The 26,040-nt window shown below is 34.8% G+C and overlaps 1 protein-coding gene across 6 annotated transcripts in view; it reads right to left on the bottom strand.

Moving 5' to 3' along the window:
• Wwp1 (WW domain containing E3 ubiquitin protein ligase 1) overlaps positions 1-26,040 on the bottom strand; it is a 97,820-nt gene that overhangs the window by 21,599 nt on the left and 50,181 nt on the right. For all 6 annotated transcript variants that reach the window (XM_074068796.1, XM_020179173.2, XM_020179172.2 and 3 more), the window contains 9 exons: positions 15,447-15,768; positions 10,364-10,459; positions 8,554-8,728; positions 6,670-6,724; positions 6,501-6,585; positions 6,279-6,407; positions 4,156-4,231; positions 3,979-4,050; positions 1,985-2,073 (listed from right to left, as the gene is read on the bottom strand). In XM_074068796.1, coding sequence (XP_073924897.1) covers positions 1,985-2,073; positions 3,979-4,050; positions 4,156-4,231; positions 6,279-6,407; positions 6,501-6,585; positions 6,670-6,724; positions 8,554-8,728; positions 10,364-10,459; positions 15,447-15,768 — 1,099 coding nt within the window. The remainder of the gene's footprint in view (positions 1-1,984; positions 2,074-3,978; positions 4,051-4,155; positions 4,232-6,278; positions 6,408-6,500; positions 6,586-6,669; positions 6,725-8,553; positions 8,729-10,363; positions 10,460-15,446; positions 15,769-26,040) is intronic.

Genomic DNA, 26,040 nt, shown 5'->3' with positions numbered 1-26,040 from the left:
AAAAATTCCTAACTAGCAAGAGGCAAAGAATTAACTTTCAACATATTCTTCTCTACACTCTCAAATTAACTGGAGAGACACAAGAGGCTGAAAAATCATGACACAACAGATGAGCTAGCAGAGCCTAGAGAAGAAAATGAAGAAAACAGTAAAACCACTAATGAAGAAAAATCACATTAGAAGCAGCAAAACGTAGGGCAGTACTGCAAACAGTGACATGAGGATAAGCTTGAGAAAAATCAAAACAAAACAGAAAAGTGCAAAGATAGAAATGGTTAGAAAAAAAGGTGACAGGACATGTAAAACTGACAAAGGAGATTCCACATACCCATGATTGATGTTCCTGAAGAAAAATGGAACAAATGGAACAGAAAAAATATTCAAAGATATAATAGAAGAATACTTCCCTGAAATTAAGAAGATCTTAATATGTTTTTTAAAAAGATATAAAACAATCAACTTCAAGGTAAAGGATTGTGTGAGCACCCAGAGAAAAGTTTCCTACAAGGGGCGAGCCTCTTACTATACAATACTGACATCTGATGCTAGAACATAGTAAACCAGTGTCTAGAGAGTACTGGAGGAGCAAGTGTTGTGCAAGAAATTTGTATCTACTGAGGTGACTGTTTTTATATAAAAGCAACAGAAAACATTTTTTCTAATGTACAAAGGCTATAGCAATATATCATGCCATGAACCCTTGAAGAAACCATTTGATGATCAGTCTAGTCTACCAGCACATGCATCAAATAAAGGATTTAGTAACATGACTGTAAAATATTAAACTACACCCAAACATCTGAGGCAAATAAGGGTTCAGACAAGAATGTGAGTATTAAAAAGTCAGACAATGGAAAAACAATGCCATATTTCTCATTTCTAAGATGTACCTTTCTTTTTTTAATGCTTAAACACTTCTGAAACTGAGAAAAAAGTCACAAGAGGCATAATGTGAATGTTTGTTGTGATAAGTAGTATTTACCGAAAAAACTTGGTAATGTTTTGGATGAAGAAACATGCTAACATAAATAAAACTCTGATAATACCACACATATTATCATGCATATGCTCCCAACATTTACAGCCTAGCCCTACTTTTTATTCTATGACTTATATTAAAATTGTAGTTTGAAATTCTATAGACCGATGAAATACAATTTAAAAAGTTGTTTCTATGAAAAATAAGATAAATTCTTAAGAAAGACTTAACAAAAATGTTTTACTAAAAAATTGTTGCAATTTAGATTTGTGTGAAGCAATTAAGGGAAAAGATTTTCCATTTATCACTTCAAGTGTCTATTGTTTGCAATATCTTGAGGAAAACATCATTTTCAAAGGAAAGACTCAGATTAAATTAAAAGCACAAGCATAAGAACAACATACAGTGCTATAATAATAAAATTAAGACAGAACCTTCTGCCAATCCATTAGTTATGAAATCTCCCTATGTGGAATATTGTATAGCCATTTGATAAAAAAGGACAGTATTAGCTCTTTATAACACACACACACACAGATGAATCTTCCATAATATGTAAAATAACAAAAATTAAATTCTTACTTGTTTTTGCAGGGCTTGGGATCAAATCCAAAGCCTCATGCATCCTAGGCAAGGGCTCTAAGACCAGTACCCAAATCAAATCAAATTCTTATATTTTAAAATTGTATAATTGTTTCAAAAAACAGCAAATGTGTATCATTTCATATATGTGTGCATGTGTGTGTGTATCTTCACATATGTAGGTATACACATGTGTATATCTCCAAATTTCCATACATAGAAAGGTATACAAGGATAACCGAGAAAAGTAATAATAATAGTTACTTTGAAAATTGTGTGACTATTTTATTTTTTGTTTTTAAAAATAATTGTGGATTGCTACTGAAAAAGATAATTCAGTGTATTCGTGTATCTTTTTTAAAACACATCTACTACATATAATGAGATATGTTTATTTCAAAGCAGATGCATGTTTAATTTTACCTTGCCAAGCCACCATAATCAAGTCCTTCTTCTCCTCTGAATATTACATATAATCGCCTCCTCAAGTCATATGGTTTTAATGCCATAATCTAATTAAAAGCAAAAACATGAATATTTAAACCCTCATACACAGCACAAGTTACTTCCAAACAATTCAAATTTAATCAGTATTTTCGAAATTACACATTGCCTTATCTCATATTTAACTAATTATTTAATTCTAGCTTTCAACTGGTTTGTTCCACAAACTAGATAGACATAGCTATTAAATTTTCTTGGACTCACTTTCTTATACACTTTCCTCTCTTCTAGTATTAAATGGTAGTTCTACTTTGGGTTAGCAATAAGAGAAAAGAGTCTGACAAGAAAGCTTTTAAGTAGCTAGACAATATTCTCTTCTCCCTCACTCTTCAAAATTGTACCAAAATTTGGCAAGTTAAAATGACTTAACTTGCCAACAGTTAAGAGGCAAAAGAAAATGCTCTGTATCCTGCTTATACCACACACTCCATTTCTTAATAGGAAAGAAATTCACCTAAAATCCTTATTTATATTATGATGCATTTGCACACAGTATTGTATATCTTAATACCTAAACAAATTTTCATAATCCATAATAGCATCCATCAGTATTAAGAGTTAGTAGGCTTTACCTCTGGGTAAAAATGAATTACTTCTACCACATATGTCAGAACCACAACCAAGAATAGCAGGTCTGGGTCAGAGTACAACTTACCAGTAGGCCTCCTTTGGGACAGTCATGCATCTAAACTACATATGCAACAGACCATGATTCTCCCCAATACAGTAAAAAAAAAAAATATATAGTCTACCATGATTTTACATGTACACTTAATCAAATCAAGTAGAGCTTGGAAAGAGATACTTGGAAGTTTGAAATACTTGCTTTGGCAAGAATTTAACTCTCATCCAAACGAAATTTTTTTTGATAGCACCCACATTAACTATCTTGTCTAATGTTCAACAAATAGTAAAATTAAGCTAGGATTTCAATGTCTATAGGACTTTACAGTGATATTAATACATTTTGGCCTACACAAACAATAAATAAAAGTCCTTAAGAACCTGTGTACACAAGGGAAGTTTGGTTCATCATTGTAATGCTTTAGTAGGGAGTGAGAGGTCTCATGAAAAATTCTCTACTTCATAATAAAAAAAAGAATTCACATTAGCCAGATTTCTAATTTTTAAATATTCTGCAGGTGATTTATTTACTCCTTCATCAAATATTTATTGAATACTTGCTATGGTACAACACACTATTCTAGGTACTGGGCAAATGAACATAAATGAAATAGCCCATGCTCTTATTCCACTAAGGAAAACAAAGAAAATATAATGTGAGGTAGCATTGTTATGAAAAAGAATAAAGTATGATAAATGACTACAGCATGACTGTGAATGAGGTGAGCAGGGATTGTCATCTTAAACAGCATGCCCAGACAAGGTCACTCTGAGATCATGACATTTAAAAAGAAACCTATGGGTGAGAATGAATACTAGAGTTATTTATGGAATATTAATGGAAATACAGTACCTACCAATTTAATTTTGTTAGCATTATCAAAACTTTTTTTGTTTGAGGTAATAAATTCTTATCCAAGTATGTATCAAAACAGATCAACTTATTCCAAAGGCTGTTTAAGTTTTACTTTAGTACATGAATATCCAAATTCATAATAGAATTTAGATGATTGTCTTTGATAACTGTCACCTTTACTTATAAAATGGAGATAACGATAGGGGCTATCTCACCAGGATGCTGTGAGGATGAATGAAATGACAAATGCCAATGCCAAAAGTAAATGATAATCAGTACACAGTGAGGTTTAATGTAACTATTATTAAAGTGTCCACTCAGGAAGTGGTTGACATTATTATGGTTTAAAATCTCTAAAACCTTAACTCTCTTTAGATGTATAGAATAAAAGAAGACAAGTAGTACTATTTCACTTAGATAAAATCTTCCTTACCTGTTGGAAGGAATCTTCAAATAATGTCTGCCGGGACACATTGATCTTTACATGACTGGGTAGTGCATTAGACTAAAAACAAAAGTAACAGCACAATACCATGTAAGTCATAGTATACAGATACTAGGGATTAGACTAAATGATTACAAAGAGAAGATTTATTTACCACTGTAGTACCTGGCACAAATAACGGAAGTGAGCAAGTTTCCACCTAAAGCTGCGTTCATAAGCAATTTGTGGACCACCTTTAGTTCTAAAGGAAAAAAAAACTATGTATTAGTTCACAATAAATTTTGAATGTTAAATATTCAAAATGAAGTCAGAGTATATCCAAAGTCCTACACATAACTCAAAAGAGCTATTTGGTGGGAGAGAAATGAATCTATGTATGGTAGGACAATAGAGCCTTGAGCCACGAGAGCTACCACAGCAGAACACATACACACAGGGAGACTGTGCAAGGGATGAGTGTTTTGTTAAGTAGTTAGTTAACTGAAATATTAAAATCTACTAAAGACTTTATCATAGAAAGCCTCTGATGTTAAATTGAAGGACAGAGATTCCAGAGAAAAGAGATATAAGAGAAAACTGCAGCACATTTTAAATCTAAGCTGAGCAAAGTAAATATTTGCTGGAGATTATACGCTAAGCAAGATCAAATTCCTAGGAAAAGTCACATGCGGATCATATGTCTCAGTTGGTCAGTGAGAGAAGAGACTGCATCTAGGAAATGTAGGTTTTATCATATGGTTTAACTCACAGGAGAGAGCCTGAATCTCTTACCTATTGAGTGAGAACCTGACAAATGGACACAAAGAACTTTCACAGTATTAGGGAACATTCATAATGGATGGAAAGGTTTTCTTATGTTTTCAGATTCGAATACATTCATTCATCTAACAAAAATTTACAAAATGCCAAGCATGAACTTGGCACTCTTCTAGACAATGAGAGCATTACTTTGTTAATAAAATAGATAAAAATTCCTGTTTCATGGAAGAGGCATTTTCTGGAACTAGTAAGTAAGTACTAATGAAGAAGATGATAAACACAATGAATAAGTAAACTATACACTATGTGTGTTGCAAGGGGATAAATGGTTTACCATTTTCAAAGGGTGGGGGGAATTCTTATTAAAAGAATAAAAAGTGGTATGGGGAGAACTCTGTAAATCTGAAAAGGGTGAATAGAGTAGGACTGAAAGACAAGTGATCTTTGAGCCAAAACATGAAAGAGACAGTATAATCCACATAGCTATTTAGAGAAAGAACATACCAAAGCAGAATGAGTAAGGACTATGCAGAGATGGAAGCCTATGGAGTTTGAGATTCTGGTAGGTGGCCAATGAAGCTGATGTAGAGTGAATGAGAAGATAAAGCTGAAGAGACATTAGGGGTCAGATTCCATAAAGCCTTATAGGTCATTGTAAAGGCTCTGCTTTTTATACTGATTGAGATGGAAACCACTTTTGTACTAAGGAATGACTTTATATTTAGATTTAAAAATTCAACCCCTCTGTTCTGTAGAGAATAATAAAACATTATGTAAAATATGAATAGAAAGCAGAGAGACAAAGGACTCTAGAATCATTCCAGGTAAGAGAAATTGGAAGCCTGGACCAAATTAGTGATAGCAAAAGTGGTAAGATAGAGGCAGATCTGTTTTGAGTGTGAGAACAAGGAACAATGACAGAGTGTAAAAACTGACAGGTGGGTACTTGTGATGGTGGGAATTTGCAGAAGACTTTTTATGACTTGCTTCTATCTTCTTAGTGACACAAAGAGATCACACCTGAGTAAGGATGAAGGAGAGATCTGTCAACTGACACTTAGTTAAGGAATCTATCTGGAAAATTCCATTTTGTTCAACATCTTATCCCCAGATGTGCTGATGCAGTATCATATGGCAGCTAAGAGCATAAACTCCTGAAATGGACTGTCTTGGTCTGAAACCAGCTCCATTACCTGCCTTAGTAAAGAGGAGAACATCTACCTCAAGGATTTACTGGAAAATAAAAATGTGTTAATACATTTAAAGTGCTTAGAATAATCCTTGGTACATAATAATTACTGTGTATATATTTGCCATTATTATATGTTTAATATATATGTAATTTAGAAAATACATGCTACAAATCCATTCTGGAATAAGATAGTAAAGACAGGGACATCAGGATTTTAGTTGCGCACGTTTTCTTGAACCAAAAAAATTAGAATTTGCTGCTAAACTTGAGGCTACATTGCAGACTAAACCTCACATCTTCATTAAACAGCCTTTATTAACTTTAATCTTTCACTTACACAGATGACTTCCCATTACGAGGATCTTTGAATGTTGTTGTTCTTGTATTATGATCAACAAAATATCTAACACCTTCCCGAGTATACCTAATTTCCCAGCCTTCTGGTAGAGGTTCTTCATTCTGTAAGCTAAAAGATAAAATTTATAATCACAGTGAATATTTTATGGGTACCCAAGGTTCATCGATGGTATCTCTTAAGAAAGGCTGTAGTATTACATACCCTTGAGTTCTTGGATCTTCCCATTGGGTTGTTTTTGTGTTATGATTCACAAAGTAAACCCTGTCTGTTGAATCCACTCTTTTTTCTAAAAAACAAAGTGAGCTCAACATTTAATAACACTTGATACATACACCTTACAGGTAATTTTACCAGCACCATATCAGCTTACCCCAGCCTGGTGGTAAAGGTCCATATGGGTCATTTTCTGCAGCTAACATTGAAGCCTTATTGGAGAAGGGTTTGGGGGCAGAAATAAAACAGCAATATTTTAATATAAATGCAGAAATATACTAACCAACCTGGAAGAGTCACATCTTATAATTTTTTAAAAATATGATAAAGTGATATGAATGCAGTAATTTCAAGATACAAAGTTCTAAAAATGACATATTGTAAGAGCAGCCAAATAACTGATTAGTTTTTTCTAAAATGATTTAGAAGTATCTTGATATTAATATTTTAATCTTCCATAATAATCTATATAGACAAGAAGAAATGGACAAAGAGCACAAAGAATATTATGGTATTAAAATGAAGTAATATTATTTGTTTTAAAAAACACAGGGCTCTTTAAAACAAATGTCCATTAATAAAGCCAACTGTAAGCTCTAGAATCATCTTTATAGAAATAAACTTTTATCTTTAACTTAGTATTTCTTTGTGTGTTTATATGAAACACATGTTTATGCATGCTTACATATTAATACAACCTGGAACTATATTCTGAGGAAACCATAAACATTCTATCATGAGTTCTAAAAGAGCAATAAATATAAAAGATTATTACCTGAAAATTTTTATTAGTATATATTAATTGCACAAAGGGATTTCATTGTGATATTTTCATACATGTATATAATGTACTTTGATCAAATTCACCCCCACTATATCACCTCCCCCTTTTTAAAACAATTTTGAATGAGTTTCTTTATTCTAATTTCATACATGCCTATAAAGAACTTCAATCATATTCACATCCCCTTCACCATTTCCTTTTACCCTTTCCTTTCCTGGTGGTTTCCATCCCGAACAGTTCTTTGTCTTAAATTTGTGTCATTTTTCTTCTTTAAAAATAATTTCTTAATGATAAAGTACACATATTTTAATGAATGCTTTATAATATTGTCACAGATATTGCTAACTGCACTCATATCTGTTTCGACCTCCTGTTTCTTGATAATCAAACCACTTTTTTGATTAAGTCAACAATGTCTACATAAGGAATAGTCCATTCCCTGTCTCCCTAGTAGCTTGATTGGTAGAATGACCAATTCTGACCAATGAGGTAGAGGCAATAGGCTATGGTGAGGGAGGGTATCCTTTGCTGAGGGAAGGTATCCTTTGCTAAGCAAATAGGCAAAAGGTTTAATAGCAAATAAGCTTCCCAGAACATAGCTGTTTTAGCTCTCTCCCCTTTTAATTCCCTTTTCCCTTTCTTCTTGCTTAGACTCTGGAAGTGAGAACCAGAAGACAGCAGCATCCTATACTCTATGTAACAGGCATGTTGCATGCTAAGGATGGGCAAGCTAACAGGAAGAACTTGACCACTTGATGGCACTACTGAGCTAATGCAGTATTTCCCTTAAACTATTACCCTAGATTTGGTGTTCTATTGAGAACCAAACTTCAATCTATTTAAGGAGATTCTGTTATTTTTCAGTAGATAATACTTCTGAACACATCTACTGCCTAATTCTGTCCTGTTTCCCCAAGGCTTTTCACATACACAGGTAAGTTCCATTGAGAAATAAAACAAGCCCTTCTCAGTACATAATTTTTTGGTTATTATATGTAGGTTGAGCATCCCTAATCTGAAATGTTCCAAAGTCTAAAATTTTTTGAATGCTTACTCTCTCTCTCTCTCTCTCTCTCTCTCTCTCTCTCTCTATATATATATATATATATATATATCAGAAACAATGCAACTTATTAAAGATTAACTTTAAAAATATCTTGAAATGCAGCCTGTAACATTTTGGAAAGTCTCTAAAGTAGACAAAAGCAAATGCCTAAGGGAAATGGTTGTATTAACATTTTATGATTTAATAATTACCGAATAGAGGTATCGTTGGTTAAACTGTTGCATAGCTCCCTGCAATTGGTTCCGCTGAGATTGCCACTGTTCAAAATTTCGAACAGATTCCATGGTAGGCCGCTGCCATGTCGTTGTTCTGGTGTTATGATCCACATAATAAACTCTTCCACGATCATCAACTCTTCTTTCCCAACTATTATGAATAAAGAAAACAACAATAAAAACAAAGTAAAAAATAATCTCATAATATAAGGAAATGAATAGTTAATTCTTCACTCAATTTAAAAATCAAGTTTAAGACATAATAATTTTTTTTTCCTTTTATTATTCATATGTGCATACAAGGCTTGGTTCATTTCTCCCCCCTGCCCCACCCCCTCCCTTACCACCCACTCCGCCCCCTCCCTCTCCCCCCCCACCCCCTCAATACCCAGCAGAAACTATTTTGCCCTTAAGGACATAATAATTTTTAAAATATACTTTTATTCTCAAAAAATCTGTGAAAGCATGAAATATTTGCTTTAGCTAAATTACTTTACCATTTTGTTACTAACATGCCTAAAAAGAGGCCACTGATTAAACAGTTTCAGTTTCAATCCAACTACCCTTTTTCTCTTTATCTGATACGAATTTACTAACAATACTTACAGTATATCAAGCAATCTGCCCTTTGACTGCCTATGTTCAGAATATTAACCAAACTTTTTCCTCTGTTTTTAAGCCCATCTACCTGCTGTCGTACTGCTGCCAGTTACCCTCCTCTACCACCATTCTTTGCAATGGTGTAAGAACAAACCTATCTACCTTCTCAGCCTCATCTCCCTGAGAATCAAACCAACTACTGCTGGTGCCACATGTGCCATGTGTTTTATTCTGTCATGCCCTTTCTTTAATAGTCCATCAGAACAGAATGCCTTTCCTTATTTCTCTACCAACCAGAATTCTACTCAGGCTCCAGGGTTCAATTCAGCTCTGACCTTTTCAAAACATCTGGAATCTATTAAACCAATTTTTATCATTAATTTATATTTCAACTATCTCAGAATCCTTTCAGCAACCTATTCAAAATTCTTTCTGTAAACTTATTATTTAAAAATACTATGGGGTCAAACAATTTATACATATGGTTCTGTATAAACAACAACCTATATGTTACTTAATAAAATTTAATGTCATAATAGATATTAGACTGGTCCAAAATCAAAGACTACAAAGATGATTACAAGTAACCTTGTATTATGTTATGTCTGAAATAGTAAGTTTTAAATTAATAAAACATTTTTATTACATGCTAAATAAAGCTTTATGCTATTAGAACATGTTTCAAGGTCATTCACAAACCGATCTTCTGACATCTTTGTATTCCTTCATAACTCATCAAACATAATGCACTGGTAGCTAGATGAATTATACTATTTGCATTCCCCCCAAATTATCCCTATACCTGAAATACATTTATTATCTTTGCCATTCAGGATGTCTGTCCTTCTGGATTTTTGTGACATATTTTTTATTTGGGGAAGAAAGTACCCAGGTCTTGGTCCCATGGTAGGAAATGAGGCCTATCTTTGAAAACACAGACCTGATATTTCAATATAGCAGACTGTAAGGTTCAATTTAACTATGACACGATCGCCATGTTACAATCATTCATTTTACTCATTCATTGAGAGCCATAATATGGAGTTTATTTTACTAAACCTACTGCCTAAAAATTTGGCAGGAACTATCTTAAAGACTCTAGAATGCTCTTTATGCTGTATCAAACATATTTAAAAATCATGTGTGTGATAAAATAAAACTGAACATACAAAAGATGCTACCTTACCCCGGAGGTAAAGGTTGTGGTCTCTCCCATGTGGTAGTTCTAGTATTATGATCCACGTAATAGGTTCTACCATGAGGATCTTTTCTCTGTTCCCACCTTTAATAAAAATACAAAAATAAATAACAGATTGGGACAATCTGAACAATTCCTTACAATCAGAAAAAGTACAAATAAGCTTTATTTTACAAATTTGAAAATTACAGCAGTATTAGTACTTTTTTAACCTCTTAATTATTCCCTCTTCAAAACAGTATTGCAAACTCAAACAATAATTGTTAACAAACAGAGGAAGGAATACCTAAAATTTAAAAAGTTTCAGTAATTTACAAAATTCCAAGTTATTAAAAAAATATAGTCAATTCTGAATTACACTCCCAGCTCCTCAGTAACTTTTTTGGTTTTTGTTTGTTTATGTTTGCCACAGGATTTATATAGCCCAGGTAACCTAGCGTTTGACCTTGTTAATCATTTCCTCCAGAGAGCCAGGGATTTTGCCCAATTATACATTCAAAATCATTTAATGAAGCACTAACTCATTGAGTAATTACTAATATGGCAGGCAAAGTTTTGAGCATGAGGGAAACAAAAACAGGCAAAATAAAATCCCTTTTCAATCTAGTGGAGATATACATAATAACTCATGCAGATATGGTATATGTGGCAATCTTAAGTGTTATAAAGGAAAATAATACTAGTTGACATCACACTGATTAAAAGAACCATACTCAAAGAATTCCTTCTGACTCCATTTATAAGTTCTACAACAGGGAAAACTGATGCACTGTTAGAAAAAAAAAAAAAAACCCACAGTAATATTTGCCTTTTGAGACAACTTTCTGAGGCAATGGAAATGTTTTATATCTTCATAAGTTTTTTTTTTTCAATGTTAGTTATTTTTTGGGGTGGTACTGGGGTTTGAACTCAGGGCCTCAAGCTTGCTAAGTGGGTTGCCTATCACTTGAGCCATTCCAGCAGTCTTCTTGATAAGGGTTTCAGTTACACAGTTTGCATTTATCAAAACTCATCAAAATTATACACTTGACTTGAGCTTTTCCTTCCATATAAACTTTACCTAAAAAGTTTCAGCAAATACTGAATTCTAGTTAATGAGATGCACACTGAAGTACTACTGAGTAGAATCTATTAATGTCTGCAAACTACTGAAATGCACTGAAGAACTAAATGAATAGAGAGATGATGAGATATGAGATAAAGCAAGCAGCAACATGCCAGTTATAGAATGTGGTCGTAAATGCAGTAGGACCCCCAGTACCTGAGATGTAAGATTTCAAGAAGACCGCTAATGTTCAGGATTCACAGCGTTCAGCCCTGAACTGCAGATGCTTGAGTATTCTCATCTAACTTCTGCTAAAGACATACCACCTTTCAACAAATCTAAAATTTTCACTTTATCACTTAAAATAAGCACTTTTACCTTGCTTTGGGGCATCATTTGGTTTGGGGAGGCAGTCTTTCACAAAATTATAGGCAAGGTAACACTCAGCAGATCAAACAATGATTTAAACACAACTGATGATAATGTATGACTGACTGAGAGCTTCTCTGCATTAACTGAGTTGTGTAATGTTTGCAGGAGAAATTTAAATTTTTGTTTTTGAAATTTCTTTTGTTATTTATTTATTGACCATACTTGATCAAAACTAGATGTAATAGATGCATAATTAAAGGAAGCTTAATATACACGGGTTTTCACTGTTAAGACTCTAAATTTTTCTGCAACTGTGTAGTTTTCCATCAGAAAATGCTGAGGAAAAATTTAAGGGAGATAAGAGGAAGAAGGGCTTGATTTAGACAGGAGTCAAGAAGAGCCACAGAAATGAGGTAACATTTTAGCAGCAACCTGAGTATGAATCATGCTAATATGTGAAGAAAAACAAAAATTAGAGCAGGGGTCCTTAGGCAAAGTCATGAGTGGCAAAATACCCAGATGTCATAGCTGGGCTAGGATACTTTTCAGCATTCCATCCCAGAGTATGCCATATGGTGACATATAGCAACTGAAAGCCCTGTAAGTATATAACACCACCTCTTTCCTCTCCTACTCCAAGTTTGATATTCTGTAAACATTATTTCAGTCATATATACATACCAACTAGTTGCCTAAATATTTGAGGGCAAGGAAAGACCCAAAAGCTATTTTTAATCTCTCTGAAGAAGCAACCTAATACAATATAATTGCCCAATTTTCTAGACCTTTACTTTAAATTAGATTTTGATAAACAGAATTTTTCATTTCACCTACATATCTCTACATAAAGGGAACCAAAACTGAGGCTGTAGGGAGAATTATTTAAGGAAAGCAATTAAAAGCAGGGGTTCTCAACCTGGCTGTATATTAGCATTACAAAGATTTAAGTGCCTGGGATTCTATGGCATCCTTAGCTAAATAACCTGGTAAATCACCAAAGAAAGGAATAGGAGCTAAGATTTTTAAGTAAAGAGGGAAGATGATGTGGGGTTGAAAACTGCTATCTCAGAAAGTTACACAGCCAGGTATTGCCTATGCCAGAAGAATATACCTGGTTTCATTCCAACTTCCTCAGGACTTACTACCAGGACCCATCTTAACACCACCCTAGAAGAACTAGCATCTACCTCACTTCAGGTTCTCTTGATCTCTCTCCCCTGGATTAATGGCTTTTAAAGTTTTCTGACCATAAATTACATATTTAGAAATACTGTTTAATAGCAGCTTCTGTGTATTAGGCTGCTATTTATCTATAGATTTCATATACATATACACATCAGGAAAAAAAACTTTTGGGAAACAATGCTGACTCTCCTTTTGGGGGAAGCAGTTTACAGGGGTTTGAATGTAGGGCCTCATGCTTGCTAAGCAAGTGCTCTACCACTTGAGTCATGTCCTAGTTGCTTACTCTTATTACATGTAACACAATCCAATATTCTTATTCTAGCCTACACTGATTTACTTCATTATATGCTCAAACGCTGGTCACAACCCACAATTTAAAAAACACTTATCTAAATTACTGCAAATTCTCCTAATACAGAGATCACAAATGGTGGTAACAGGCCTGCTGAAGCAGTCATTGGCTCCACAGAATTGAGTTTATGTATATACTAGTTTGAACGGTAATGCTTTCCTCCTTAACTTATAATATGTCCACAATCACTGAAACATCTTAATAAAATAAAATAATGATTATGCCATTCCCCTGATTAAAACTGTTTAATGCTTTTCATGGTTTTCAGGAAAAACTCTCCAACCCTTAACAAACATACAAAATTCTCTGTAAGACTGCTTATTCTTCAGCATTATATTCCTTGCTTCCTCAAATGCTTAACAACAAACTAACTCCTGAGTTCATGAGACTCATCTTCATGGACGTTAGAGATATGACTATGCAGTCAACTATTCAGAGAATGAGACGTTTCACCTCTAGGGCCTGCAGGACTTGCCTGGCTAACTCCTACTATTCTTTCAGAAAGTATTCTTTCATGACTTAGCTCATCTCTTCAATCTGTTCCAGAAAGTATTCTTTTAGCTCTCAGCATAGGATACTCTCCTTGCCCCCTCCAACATGTTCCTTTCTCATAGCATGCTAAATGTACCCTCTGATAAGAAGAGCTTTCACTGTTCTGAATGGTCACCAACTGTTTACTTGTCTTTACCTCTCATAATACCAGGAGGTTTTTGAGAGCAAGAACAACTTCTTACATACTGCATCGCAGTGAATGGCACATGAGTGACCGGGATAAATGACTAAATTAACAAAGACAGGAGACACAGGACAAGAGATTTGTGAAGGAGAAGTAGAACATAACACAGGTCTGAAATGTCTCCAAGAATGAGATGAGGGAATTGTCCAGAAAGCAGCTAAAAATAAGCTCTGGGAAAGGCCTACCCTACACAAACAGGATTTAATAGTTAAAGTAACATAAGAATATAAGATCTATGAAGAGAAGCACATCCAGGAGAAGACCAAACGCTGAAACTACAATTAAGCCGTAGGTAAAACCAAATGAGCCAGCAAAGCACAGTGAGGAAAAAACAGTTGTAAAAACAGGAAAGGAATGTGAACATAGATACTGTGATTAGAAAATGAAGACAATAAAGTAATTAAAGACCTGCAGAAGCAGAGTTTCAACACCTACAAGTCAACATTCTAACTTCTGGAAGCTGTGTTGACAGCACTTTTATTACAACACTTTCAAACTATATTATATGTGTATGGTTTCAAGTCTGAGCCTATAAATAAGTTTCTTAAAGGTAGAGACAATGAGTGATAATTAATATTAATTAGCATCACTGGTGCCAAGGTCAAAACAACTAAGTAAACAAGGAGCAAATGACTAAATTTAGAATAAAGATGAATACTCTTTAAAGAAAATCATAGGGCAGGTGACAGTGGCTCATGCCTGTAATCCTAGCTACTTAGGAAACAGAGATCAGGAGTATCATGGTTTGAAGCCAGACCAGGCAAATAATTCCACGAGACCCTATCTCAAAAAAACCCATTAAAAAAAGGGCTGGTGGAGTGGCTCTAGGTATAGGACCTGAGTTCAAGACCCAGTACTGCAAAAAAAGAAAATCATGAGGAACTGATTAATTATAGTGCAAACTTAAAGGAGATTAATAATACTAGGCTGCAATGGAAACCTTGAGTTTATAATGGAGCCCATTGGCAAGGATGGGTGGCTGTCACCAGCACTCAATGCTAGCTGAGGAAAAGGATGGTTAGTTGTTCTCCGGTGTGAGGTCTGGAGAGTAGCCCACAAGAAGGCTAGGAACTAGGCTTATTATATGGAGTGCCAACATCACTCTTACCAAAAAGTAAAAATCAAATTGAGAGGGTTTTGTAAATTAACATCAGGTTTTTCTTTTCCTTTCATATTACAAATACTTCAACTAGATGAGCACTTGTTCTCAGCTCCAAAAAATACTTTCATTGGAGCAAACAAATAATATGAATCATTCCAACTTAGATTTCAAATTTTTGAACACTTAGAGCCATTTTATATATACATTCAATAGTCATATAACATCAAAAAGTTGCTACTTAAATGGAAATTAAATGTTCCAATTTTGTTTTCAACATACCCTGATGGTAAAGATTCTGTGTTTGCATTTCCAGACTGCTGCCGAAGAGGTTCCACACACCCATCTGGCTGCCTTAGTTTGTCAAAAGCAGAACTATTACCAGAATTAGAAGAGTCAGGGTCCATTAGACTTTGAGCTTCAGATCCCGATTCTGCACTGGCAGAAAGAAAGCATTCATTGTGTTCTGAGGAAGCCAGTAACTCTTGAGTAGGAGGATCTTCAACAGTGCAGTTTGAAGACAAAGTGGTTTCTTCAGATGGTACTGGAGTATTCATGGCACAAGCATTATTAGTTAGTGCAGATGAGGATGATTCTCCATTAACTGAGAAGAGAAAAATAATGAGAGGATCTATGAAGTGATGAGAAAGCACCCAAGTACCTAATCAGTTCTATTCCTTCAGAGTGTAATTTAGAATGAGCAATGTACCAGGGAATGATGAGCATAAAGCAAGCAGACACGACATCTTTCATAGCTCACATTTCAAAGTATGCAAATGATACAACTCGGAAAGAATACACATTAATAACCTCAATTTCATGAAAGAGAAGCCAACATTAGGATGACAAATATTCTTCCTCCAAATTATCAATTCTGAGAGAGTCTGCATGGGCTATATTAAAATGATTTCTTTTAACTTCCCTTCTTGTGTACAAATGGTAGCTAATTCCCAAATAGTCTTGTTTAGTAGGAAATACATGATTCTAAAACAATGACACAGTCCTGAGTCCTATTGACATACTTTTCTTAAATGTCATTTTAAGTGGAACTGATCCATTTCAACTACCATGCACATTATTTGTCAAATTAAAACTGCAAAGAAAAGGATTCAAGATAGTGGATTAGAAACAACCAGCATTCACATGCTTCTCTGCCAGTTGGGAAATCAAAACTAGGGAGCACCTTCTCATCAAGGTGGGAAAACACTGAAGTTCAACTGTGGACACAGAGCCTTGAAGAAACTCAGAAACTCTTGAATGTAGGACAGGGAATGAGAAAGAGTGCCTCAGCACCAAATGTATGGCAACACAGCACAGGGCAGGTAGAGAGGGAGAGACCCAGTAAACACAAACAGCACAGAAATCAGCACAGTGCAGGAACACAGTCTGAACACAGCATGCTGGTGCTGGAGAAGTTCTCCACACTTCCTACTGTATACTTGGGGTTCTCTAAAGCCATTTTCAGGTCACATCTGTACTTGCTGCTCCAACCCCTGAATTTTCCTGTTCCCAGGATCCTGCATCAAGCTCTGCTACACTATGTCACTGAGCATCTACCTTGATCCAGTTTGGTTCTCAAGGAGGTACTCAGGACTACGGACTCAAGAATTTGGGGGCTGGGTTTCCCACGATCAAAGGCATGGGTAGTAGATTGTGTAGGGTCCCCTTCCAGTGCAGATAACTGCCCTACCTTCTGAAAGGGATTCGCAAATGGCCCCAGAGACCCAAATACACTATAGTGCAAATCTCTCCAGACAATTTCTGCCTGGGGAACTTTCACTACTCCAAACTGCTTTCAGTCCCACAGCACACCTGCTGGTTACCTAGTGAGCAACACAAACATAAGAAGGGGTGAATAATACCCAGCCTTTGCTTTCTACAGGAACTCACAGACTAAGAAGACAAGGAAAATATGTTTTTTGGCATAGGAAGTCAACATTCATCCTAGCATCCACGATTGACCACATCAGTGGAGACATTCTTTTTTTTTTCCCCACATTACAGGGTTTGCAATTGGGATCTTCTCTTGCTAGGCAGGCATTCTATCCCTGCTCTTTCTGCTTTTTAGTTATTTTTTTGGATAGGGTCGTCTGTTTTTGCCCATCCAGTCTCAGACCACAATACTCCTATTTACATGTCCTGAGTAGTTGGGATTACAGATACACCCCACCATGCCCAGTTTACTAGCTAAGATGGGGCCTCACTAATGTTTTGCCCAGGCTGACCTTGAACTGCAATTCTTTCAATCTCTGCCTCAAGAGTAACTGGGATTACAGGCATGAGTCATGGCTCCTGGCTCCCATTCTTTATTAAGACTTTTTTCTTCTTTATCTCTCCTTCCCCTTTCAATAATCCATATTAATTTTCTTTCCTTCATTTTTAATTTTTGCTTTTACTTCATTCTACCTTTCTCCAGCTTTCTTTCATACAGTTTTGAATTTTCTAATCTTTCTTCTTTTTCTTTGCAGTACTGAGGTTTGAACTCAGGACTCTGTGCTTGCTAGGTAGGCACTCTACCACTTGACTCATGCCTCCAGCCCTTTGTGCTCCTATTTTTGAAATAGGGTTTTGGTTTTTTTGCCAGAGCTAGCTTGAACCGCAAACCTATTTTTACTTCCTCCAGTAGTTGGGATAATAAGCGTGAACCATTGTGCTAGTTATTGGTTGAGATGAGGTCTTACAAATTTTTTGTGTAAGACTAGCCTCAAACTGTGATCCTCCTGAGCTCTGCCTCTTAAGTAGCGAGGATTGTGCACATGAGCCACTGGCACCCAGTGTCTAGTCTTTAACTTTTCTTTTCCATTCTCTCTTAATTTTATTTTTATCATTTTTTTAACTTGTCAGTTTCTTCTATATAATTTTTGCCTCCAGCATTTGTCACTGTTAGTGTACTGGTTGTTGTAGTTTTCACATGGTTGTTACTTTATTTCTGTATGTGTCTTGCTTCCCTTTGTTATGGCTACTGATATTTGTTTCTCTCTTTTCTGGGAATGCTGCAGAGCTACACTCCCAGCTCAGCTAAGAGAAATCACACCTTACTCCACCCACACCCAGCTCTGCTCAAACTTCAGGAGATACTTCAGTTTAAAGAATAATAGATATTGGGTGCCAGTGGTTCATGCTTGTAATACTAGCTACTTGAGAGGTTGAAATCTGGAGGATCACGGTTCAAGGCCAGCCCAGGCAAATAGTTTGCAAGATTCCATCTGCAAAATGGGCTGAAGGTGTGTCTCAAGTAATAGAGTACCGCTTTGCCAAACACAAAGCCCTGAATTCAAGCCATAGTTCCACCAAAAAAGAAACAAAGAAAAAAAATCGTGGAGATCAAAGCCCATGACCAAAGACCTGGCCCCAAGGAGGCATTGCTAGAGGGTACCTGAAAACATGTTCCTGGACATTCACTCCCACAGCAACAACAGAGAGAAACACCATTATGACTGTGGGCATGACAACTGTAAGAGGCCTTAGCACAGAGCACTCCTATGTCCCTGTCTGGCTGCACAGTGCTGACAAGATTGGGGGAGTAACTGCAGAGGGCATACCCCATATACTCCACTGTCTACAACATACTCAAAATGCCGGAGAAACTACTCCATGTGTAAGAACTACACAGAAAGTGTGACTCTCAAGAACCAACAAACTACATGCTACATAAAACACCACTAATTACAGCCAAAAAAGCAACAGAGAAAATATACAACTGGAGTTAAACTCAACACTACACAACAAATGGATATATCCCAGGACACATCATGAAGAGAAAACCATTCCCTAGGAACATAAAAGTGGAAGAGATGTCCATCCCAGCAGATACACAAATCTCAGTACAGAAAAATAAGAAATATAAAAAAAGGGCAATAAAAATCCTCTAAAAGTTATTAATTCTAATAACTGACTATTTAGTGGATAAAATGTCCAACAAAAATATTCCAAAGAATGATGTTAAAAAAGGTCAATGAATTCAAAGAGAATTCAAATAAATAGCTGAACAAATTAAGAAATATAGGGAATGAAAGAGCAATTCAGTAAAGAGATAGAGATTCTGAAAAAGAACTAAACTGAAATTTTGGAAATGCTAAAGACACAGAAAACCTATTTGATGAAGTAACAGAAGAAATTTTCCCAAATATAGGAAAACAATAGGACATACAGGTATAGGATGCATTTAGAATCCTAAATAGACATGACCAGAAATGAACCATATTTTGACTTATTACAAATTGCCAAAACTATGAAAGAAAGAAAGAATATTGAAAGCTACAAGGAAGAAGCACTAAGTCACACATGAAGGCAAACCTATCAAAATAATAGCAAATATCTCAATAGAAACTCTACAAGTTAGGAGGGCATAAAAAGATGTATTTTAAGTCTTGAAAAAAAATAATTGTCAACCTAGATTATTATATTTATCAAAGTAAACCTTCAAAATTGAAGGAGAAATAAATACCTTCTTCAATGGTAAGTGTGAAGTAAAGTAATTCATGACTAAACCACATTACAGAAGACACTTTTTTTTTTGCCTTTCCCAGCTTCTAGAGAGCCCCTTGCATTTCTTTATTATTATTTTTATTTTATTCATATGTGCATACAATGTTTGGGTCATTTCTCCCCCCTCCCCCCACCTCCTCTCTTACCCCCCCACCCCCTCCCTTACCCCTCCTTACCCTTTGCTACCTGGCATAAACTATTTTGCCCTTATCTCTAATTTTGTTGAAGACGGAGTATAAGCCGTAACAGGAAGGACCAAGGGTTTTTGCTAGTTGAGATAAGGATAGCTATACAGGGAGTTGACTCGCATTGATTTCCTGTGCATGTGTGTTACCTCAGAAGACACTTAACGGAACCCTATAATCAGAAAGGGGAGCAAAATAAACACAATCATGTCAATATGGGAAAAAATAAATCTCACTACAAGAACAGAAAAGCAAGTGAGAATTAAGAAAGAGTCAAACATTATTAACTCAGTATGCCATAAAGTCTCTAAGATGAATAAAGGAGAAAGAAAAAAAGATTCTTTAAAACAACCAGAAGAAAAACAAGAAAATGACAGAAACAACCACATATCTCTTACTAATAACTCTGAATGTAAATGGTCTTAAATTTCTAATTAAAAAGACACAGACCAGCTGAATGGATTAAAAAAATAAGATCCAACAATCTGTTGCCTGCAAGAAACTCACCTCATTGGCAAAGACATGCACAGACTGAGTGCAAAAGGCTTGAAAATGATATTCCAAGCAAATGGCATCTAAAAGCAAGCAGGAATTTATATACAACAAAACATACCTCAAGCCAAAACCAGTGAGAAAAGACAAAGAAAGTCACTAAATATTGGTAAAGGAAATAATTCATCAAGAAGATAAAATAATTATAAATATATCTATATACCCCAAACATGGATACACCTAATTTCATAAAACAAATACTTGGCATAAAAGGAGAGAGAGAGACCCCAGTACAATAATAGTGGAAGACTTCATTATCTCACTCTCACCAATAGATACATCATGCAGTGGGGAAAAAAAAAAATCAACAAAGAAACATCTAAATTGCACTACAGATCAAATGAACTTAACAGACATCTATAAAATACTCCATCCAATAGCTGCGACACACATTCTCTTCATCCAATCACAGAACTTCTTCCAAATAGGTATATCACAAATACATTGAAATGTGAAGGACACAGGAGGTCACTAAAGAATCAGGGGAGAAATTAACAGTCCTAGAATCAAATGAAAATATAAACACAACATACCAGAATCTATGGGATTCGGGTATATCCCATAAAGCAGTACTAAGAAGAAAGTTTATAACTTGAATATCTAATTAAAAAAGAGTGATTTCAGATAAATAACCTAATAACCTAACCTAATGGTGCATCTCAAGGTCTTGGGAGAAGGACAGGGAGAACAAATCTAACTCTAAATTAGAAAAAAAGAGAAAAATAATAATGATTAGACATGAAATAAATAAAACAGAGAATAAAAAAACACAAAGGATCAATGTAAAAAGAGTTTTGGTTTTTTTTTTAAGATAGAGCTGACAAATCTTTAGCCAAATTAGCAAGAAGAAAGAGAGGACCCAAATAAAATTAGAAACAAAAAGGGGTACCATTGCAAGGGATACCACTGTTCCTTAGGGAATATTTTGAAAAAAATCTTATTTTAATTAGAAAATCTAGAAGAAATGACCAAATTTCTAGACACATAAGATCCTCCAAAATTGAACCAAAGGGATCTAAAAAAAAAAATACCACAATAACAAGCAATGAGATTGAAGCAGTAATAAAAAGTCTCCAAACGAAAGTCAAGAACTAGATGGATTCATTCATTGCTGAACTTTCCAGACTTTTAAAGAAAAACTAACACCAGTGTTCCACAAACTATTCCATAAAATAAAAAGGAAGGACCACTACCAAATTTATTCTATGAAGTCACTATTAACTTGCTATTAAAACTAGGTAAGAACACAACAAAAAAAGAAAACTATACATTAGTATCTTTGATGTACAGAATTGCAAACTGAATTCAACACATCAAAAAGCTCATGGAAGATGGTTTCATTCCAGGGACGCAAGGACATTTCAATACATGCAGATCAATAAATATGATACAGCACATAAACAGAATCACAGATAAAAATTGTATGTTCCTCTTAATAGATTTACATGTTACCAGAAGTGAGGGAATTAACTCTCTCCCCTGACAAAAGAAAGGCTTTCTTAAAACTAGGGCTACTTCAAAGAAACAGCACAAAACCTATCTATGAATGGCTGGGTTCTATAGCATTTGGATCTCTTGCTTTGGGGAAACAACTAAGTCCCTTTGTGAGGCAATACAAGACCTGACTGCAAACACTGGAATGATCTGGAAAACAAACAAACAAAAAAACCTCTCAAATCTTAAAGGCTACTGGCATCTGCCCTAGCCCTAGAAATTCCAAAGCTGGATAAACTTTCATTCTGTACTTAATTAAAAGGTAAGATATGACATTAAAAGTTCTTATTCAAAGGTGGGGAAAATTCTGGCTGTGTGGCTTCTTTTTCAAAACTACTAGATTCTGTCACATGCAAGGACATGTTCTTGGATTCACCTTTCAAATATAAAACCTGCTTTTTTAAGTCCTCACAGCAAAAGCAGAATCAGCTAGATTCATCAAAGACTGAAGTATTTTATTTCTGTGAGTCAATGAAGGATTTAAAAATCAACTGCCTCCTCTAGGAGGCACTTGGTATTCAGCTAGCACATTGTTCACGGAGGATAACTGTGATCCAACCATTACCATAAGTTGCCATCTTCAGAGTAGCTATCAGTCTACTGTGCTGTTTCTTTAGATTGCAGGTGTCTTCAGTGCATTAAATCTATAGACTTTACAGTATCTTATTGTTTTTTATGATTCTTCTTAAGAATCCTATTAGTTTTATTCATATAGAGGAAACCACTATTTTTACTTTTGAAGGATGGTTTTCACTAATTTTCTCTTTGACTTCTGTTTGTCGAAGAATAATGTAATGTCTTCTAGTCCTCAACTTGACAACCTATCAACTAAATTTCCTGCAAGTTCAATTTCCCATGTCACTACCCAATTTCAACTCAGAAGCAGCCACAAGACTATCTACCCTTTGCAACTCCTTTTAAAAGATTAAAGAGTTATTTAAGGGGTAAATGAGGCAAGATATAAGGCCACAGAAAAATTAAAAATATATATATTAAAAGAAATGGGAAAGAAGAAGTAAACTGAAAAATCAGCAGCAAGTTTCCACCAACTCCTTTTGATGTTACATTATAAGAATAGGGAGAGATAAAGGGCCTATCTATATTTGCCTTCTCTGAGATTTTTAAGAAACTGGAGAACTCCTTGAATGAGTAGAGAAACTCACCTGTATTGCCTTTATGTTTTGGGTAGGTCAGGATCACATCTCCATATTTGTGTGTGTGTGTGTGTGTGTGTGTGTGTGTTCGTGTTTGGTACTGGAGCTTGAACTCAGGGCCTACACCTTGAGCCACTTTTTGTGAATGGTTTTTTTGAGATAGGTTTTCCTGAACTGTATGCCCAGGCTGGCTTCAAACTGCAATAGGCGTGAGCCATGGCACCCAGCTTCACGTTTCTGATTTCATTATAATCAACAGCACTCTTCTTGCCAACATGGAACCACTGTCTGTAATGATTAGGGGTTGCTAGACTACATGACCATGTGTATTACCTCAGCTGAGAAAACACAGCTAAGAACTATCATTTTGAGTCTTTATTCCCATTTCCTGCATGAGGAGCAGGAAATATCTCTCCCTTTTTCCATTTCTCTTTATTTTATCCCATTATACCAAAATAAATCCTTGCTAAAATTTCAATTCTCCTCCAACTCACAATCAATTGCTTAGAGGATAAAAAAACAAAAAAATAATTATTGAGTTCAAAAGGAAATTACGAACCAGGGAAATTAATGACAATGAAAACACTTACAATCAAATGCTATTAGACACAGCTAAAAAAGTACCCAGTGATATAAGAAAATAACAGTAATAAATTTAGAATTCAATTCCAGAGCAGAGTAGGAAGGGGGCTCTAGAATATAAAGACCAATAAAATAGATCAGATTCTTCTAAACTACTTGAATCAATTGAGATCTTTTTGTAAAGCTTTATCTCAGTTCCTACCCTAAACTTACTGAATTTTAGAGAAAAATCTCCACACCAAATGATTTTAATCATGAAAGTTGAAGCAACCATGAAATATACAAATTTTGTAAAGAAAAATAATGTATGATATGAATAGAAACAGAAATATCACATGCAACTTTATGAATTGGAATGCATTTGAAATATATTATCTAAACTGAAGAGAAAGAAAAATTTAAAACACCAAGCAGAATAGAAATGGAAAAAGGTGATGAAATAACAAAATACCATTCCTTTTGAAGGCACCAGACTCAGACAGGATTTTGAGAAACGTCTGTAAATGTTTAATGAATAGATGTTTCTGTTCTTCAAAGTGTGATTTTACATTAGGAGAGAAAACAGAGTTTTCCAACTTACTTTGTGAGGGTAACAAAATTCTTTTAAAGCCAAAGCTGAACAAGAACATTACAAGAAGACCACACACTAACATGTACAAATTCAAAGGCAATACTAGGAAATTGTGTTAGGAAATCCATTATGGTAACAGATTAAAAAAATAAAAACAATTGATTATTTGATATAAAAAATAATTCAATAAATACTTATGAAAACCTGGTAAGAGGAATCAAGGAAAGTTCATGAATAATCCAGATTAATCACCATAATAGATAGATAGATAGATAGATAGATAGATAGATAGATAGATAGATAGATAGATGGTATACCTTTAGAAGAACTTCTGTTAAGATCAGGAAAAAAGACTAAATGGTAAAGGAGATTATTTAGAGCACATAAGAAAATCAACTGAAAATTAGAACCAACCAGTTAAATGCAACTAAAGCATTTTGGCAAAAAATGACCAGACATAAGTTTAACATCAAGATCATATTCAAGAGAGGGTGATAGGGGTGCATGTGTATATGATCAATGGAAATTATATACATGTATGAAAATAGCATAATGAAACCCATTAAAAACTGTTCAAAAAAGGAGTTAAAAAAAGATTAATACAGAAGGGTGAATGTACCAAAATACATTATATGCATGTATGTAAATATCACAATGAAATCCCTTTGTACAGTTACTTTATGCTAATAAAAAAGAAAAATAAATTAGTTATACATAGAAAAAACATATTAAAGAACAGTAAGATGTATAGAAATAAAGTGCATAATAGATTGCTGTCATTACTTAAAAAGATTACATTCAAGATCTGAAGAAAACTAAAAAAAATTTCTAAGGTATATATATGAATATATATGTGTATAGATATAGATATATATGTGTATATAAAACTGGAGAAATATAAAAAAATACCTCTGGATGAGAAGTCAATATTGTTAGAAAAATAATAATCAATTGTCCTTAAAATGCAAATGCTGATAAGGATGCATTCTCTTCCTTGCTGGTAGAAATGCACAGTACAGTTACCTTAGAAGAGGGTTTGGCAGTTTCTTTATCAAACTAAACATACCTTTATCCTACAATTCATCAAGTGAAATTCTGAGTTCATATGTCACAATTTCTCAACCTCAACACTATTGATATTTTGGGGCCTAATTATTTGTGAGAGGGGCTATCCTGTGCATTGTAGGATATTCTGGAATATTTCTGATCAGTGGGTGGCAGTAACATTTCCCCTCCCCCTAGTTATGATAAACACATCTCCAGGCATTATTAAATGTCTCATGGTGGCCGGTGTCTCTCCTAGTTGACACCAATCTGTATGAACAATAATCCATTCAGCCAAAAACAATATTGGGGCATCCTTACACAATCCTGGCAGCACTGGATAACAAACATGTTGAATTTTTGAATGGAAATAATCGGTCTGTAAAGCTAGCTTTTAAAAATTGATAGACACTGTATTTTAGATTTTCAGAATAGAAATAGAAAATAGAGTTCCCGTATTCCCATCCTCTACAGTCAGTTTCTCTGTTAACATTTTGCATTACTGTATGCATTTATTACAACTAATGAATCATTATTCATAAATTATTATTACTAACTAAAGTCCATAGTTTACATTTTCACTTCTGTGTTTTACTGGTTGTGTACACTTTCAGAAATGCATTATATACACACCATTATAGTATCATGCAGAATGGCTTCACTACTCTAAAATTTCCCTGTGCTGTATCTGTTCATCTCTTTCCTCAAGCCCCTAGAAACCACTGACGTTTTTACTGTTTCCATAGTTTTGTCATTTCCAGAATATCACCTAATTGCTATCATGTACTATGTAGCCTGTTCAGATT

This window comes from Castor canadensis, chromosome 3, assembly GCF_047511655.1.
Source record: "Castor canadensis chromosome 3, mCasCan1.hap1v2, whole genome shotgun sequence".
Taxonomy (NCBI): Eukaryota; Metazoa; Chordata; class Mammalia; order Rodentia; family Castoridae; genus Castor; species Castor canadensis.
This window is presented reverse-complemented; position numbering and strand designations above follow the sequence as displayed.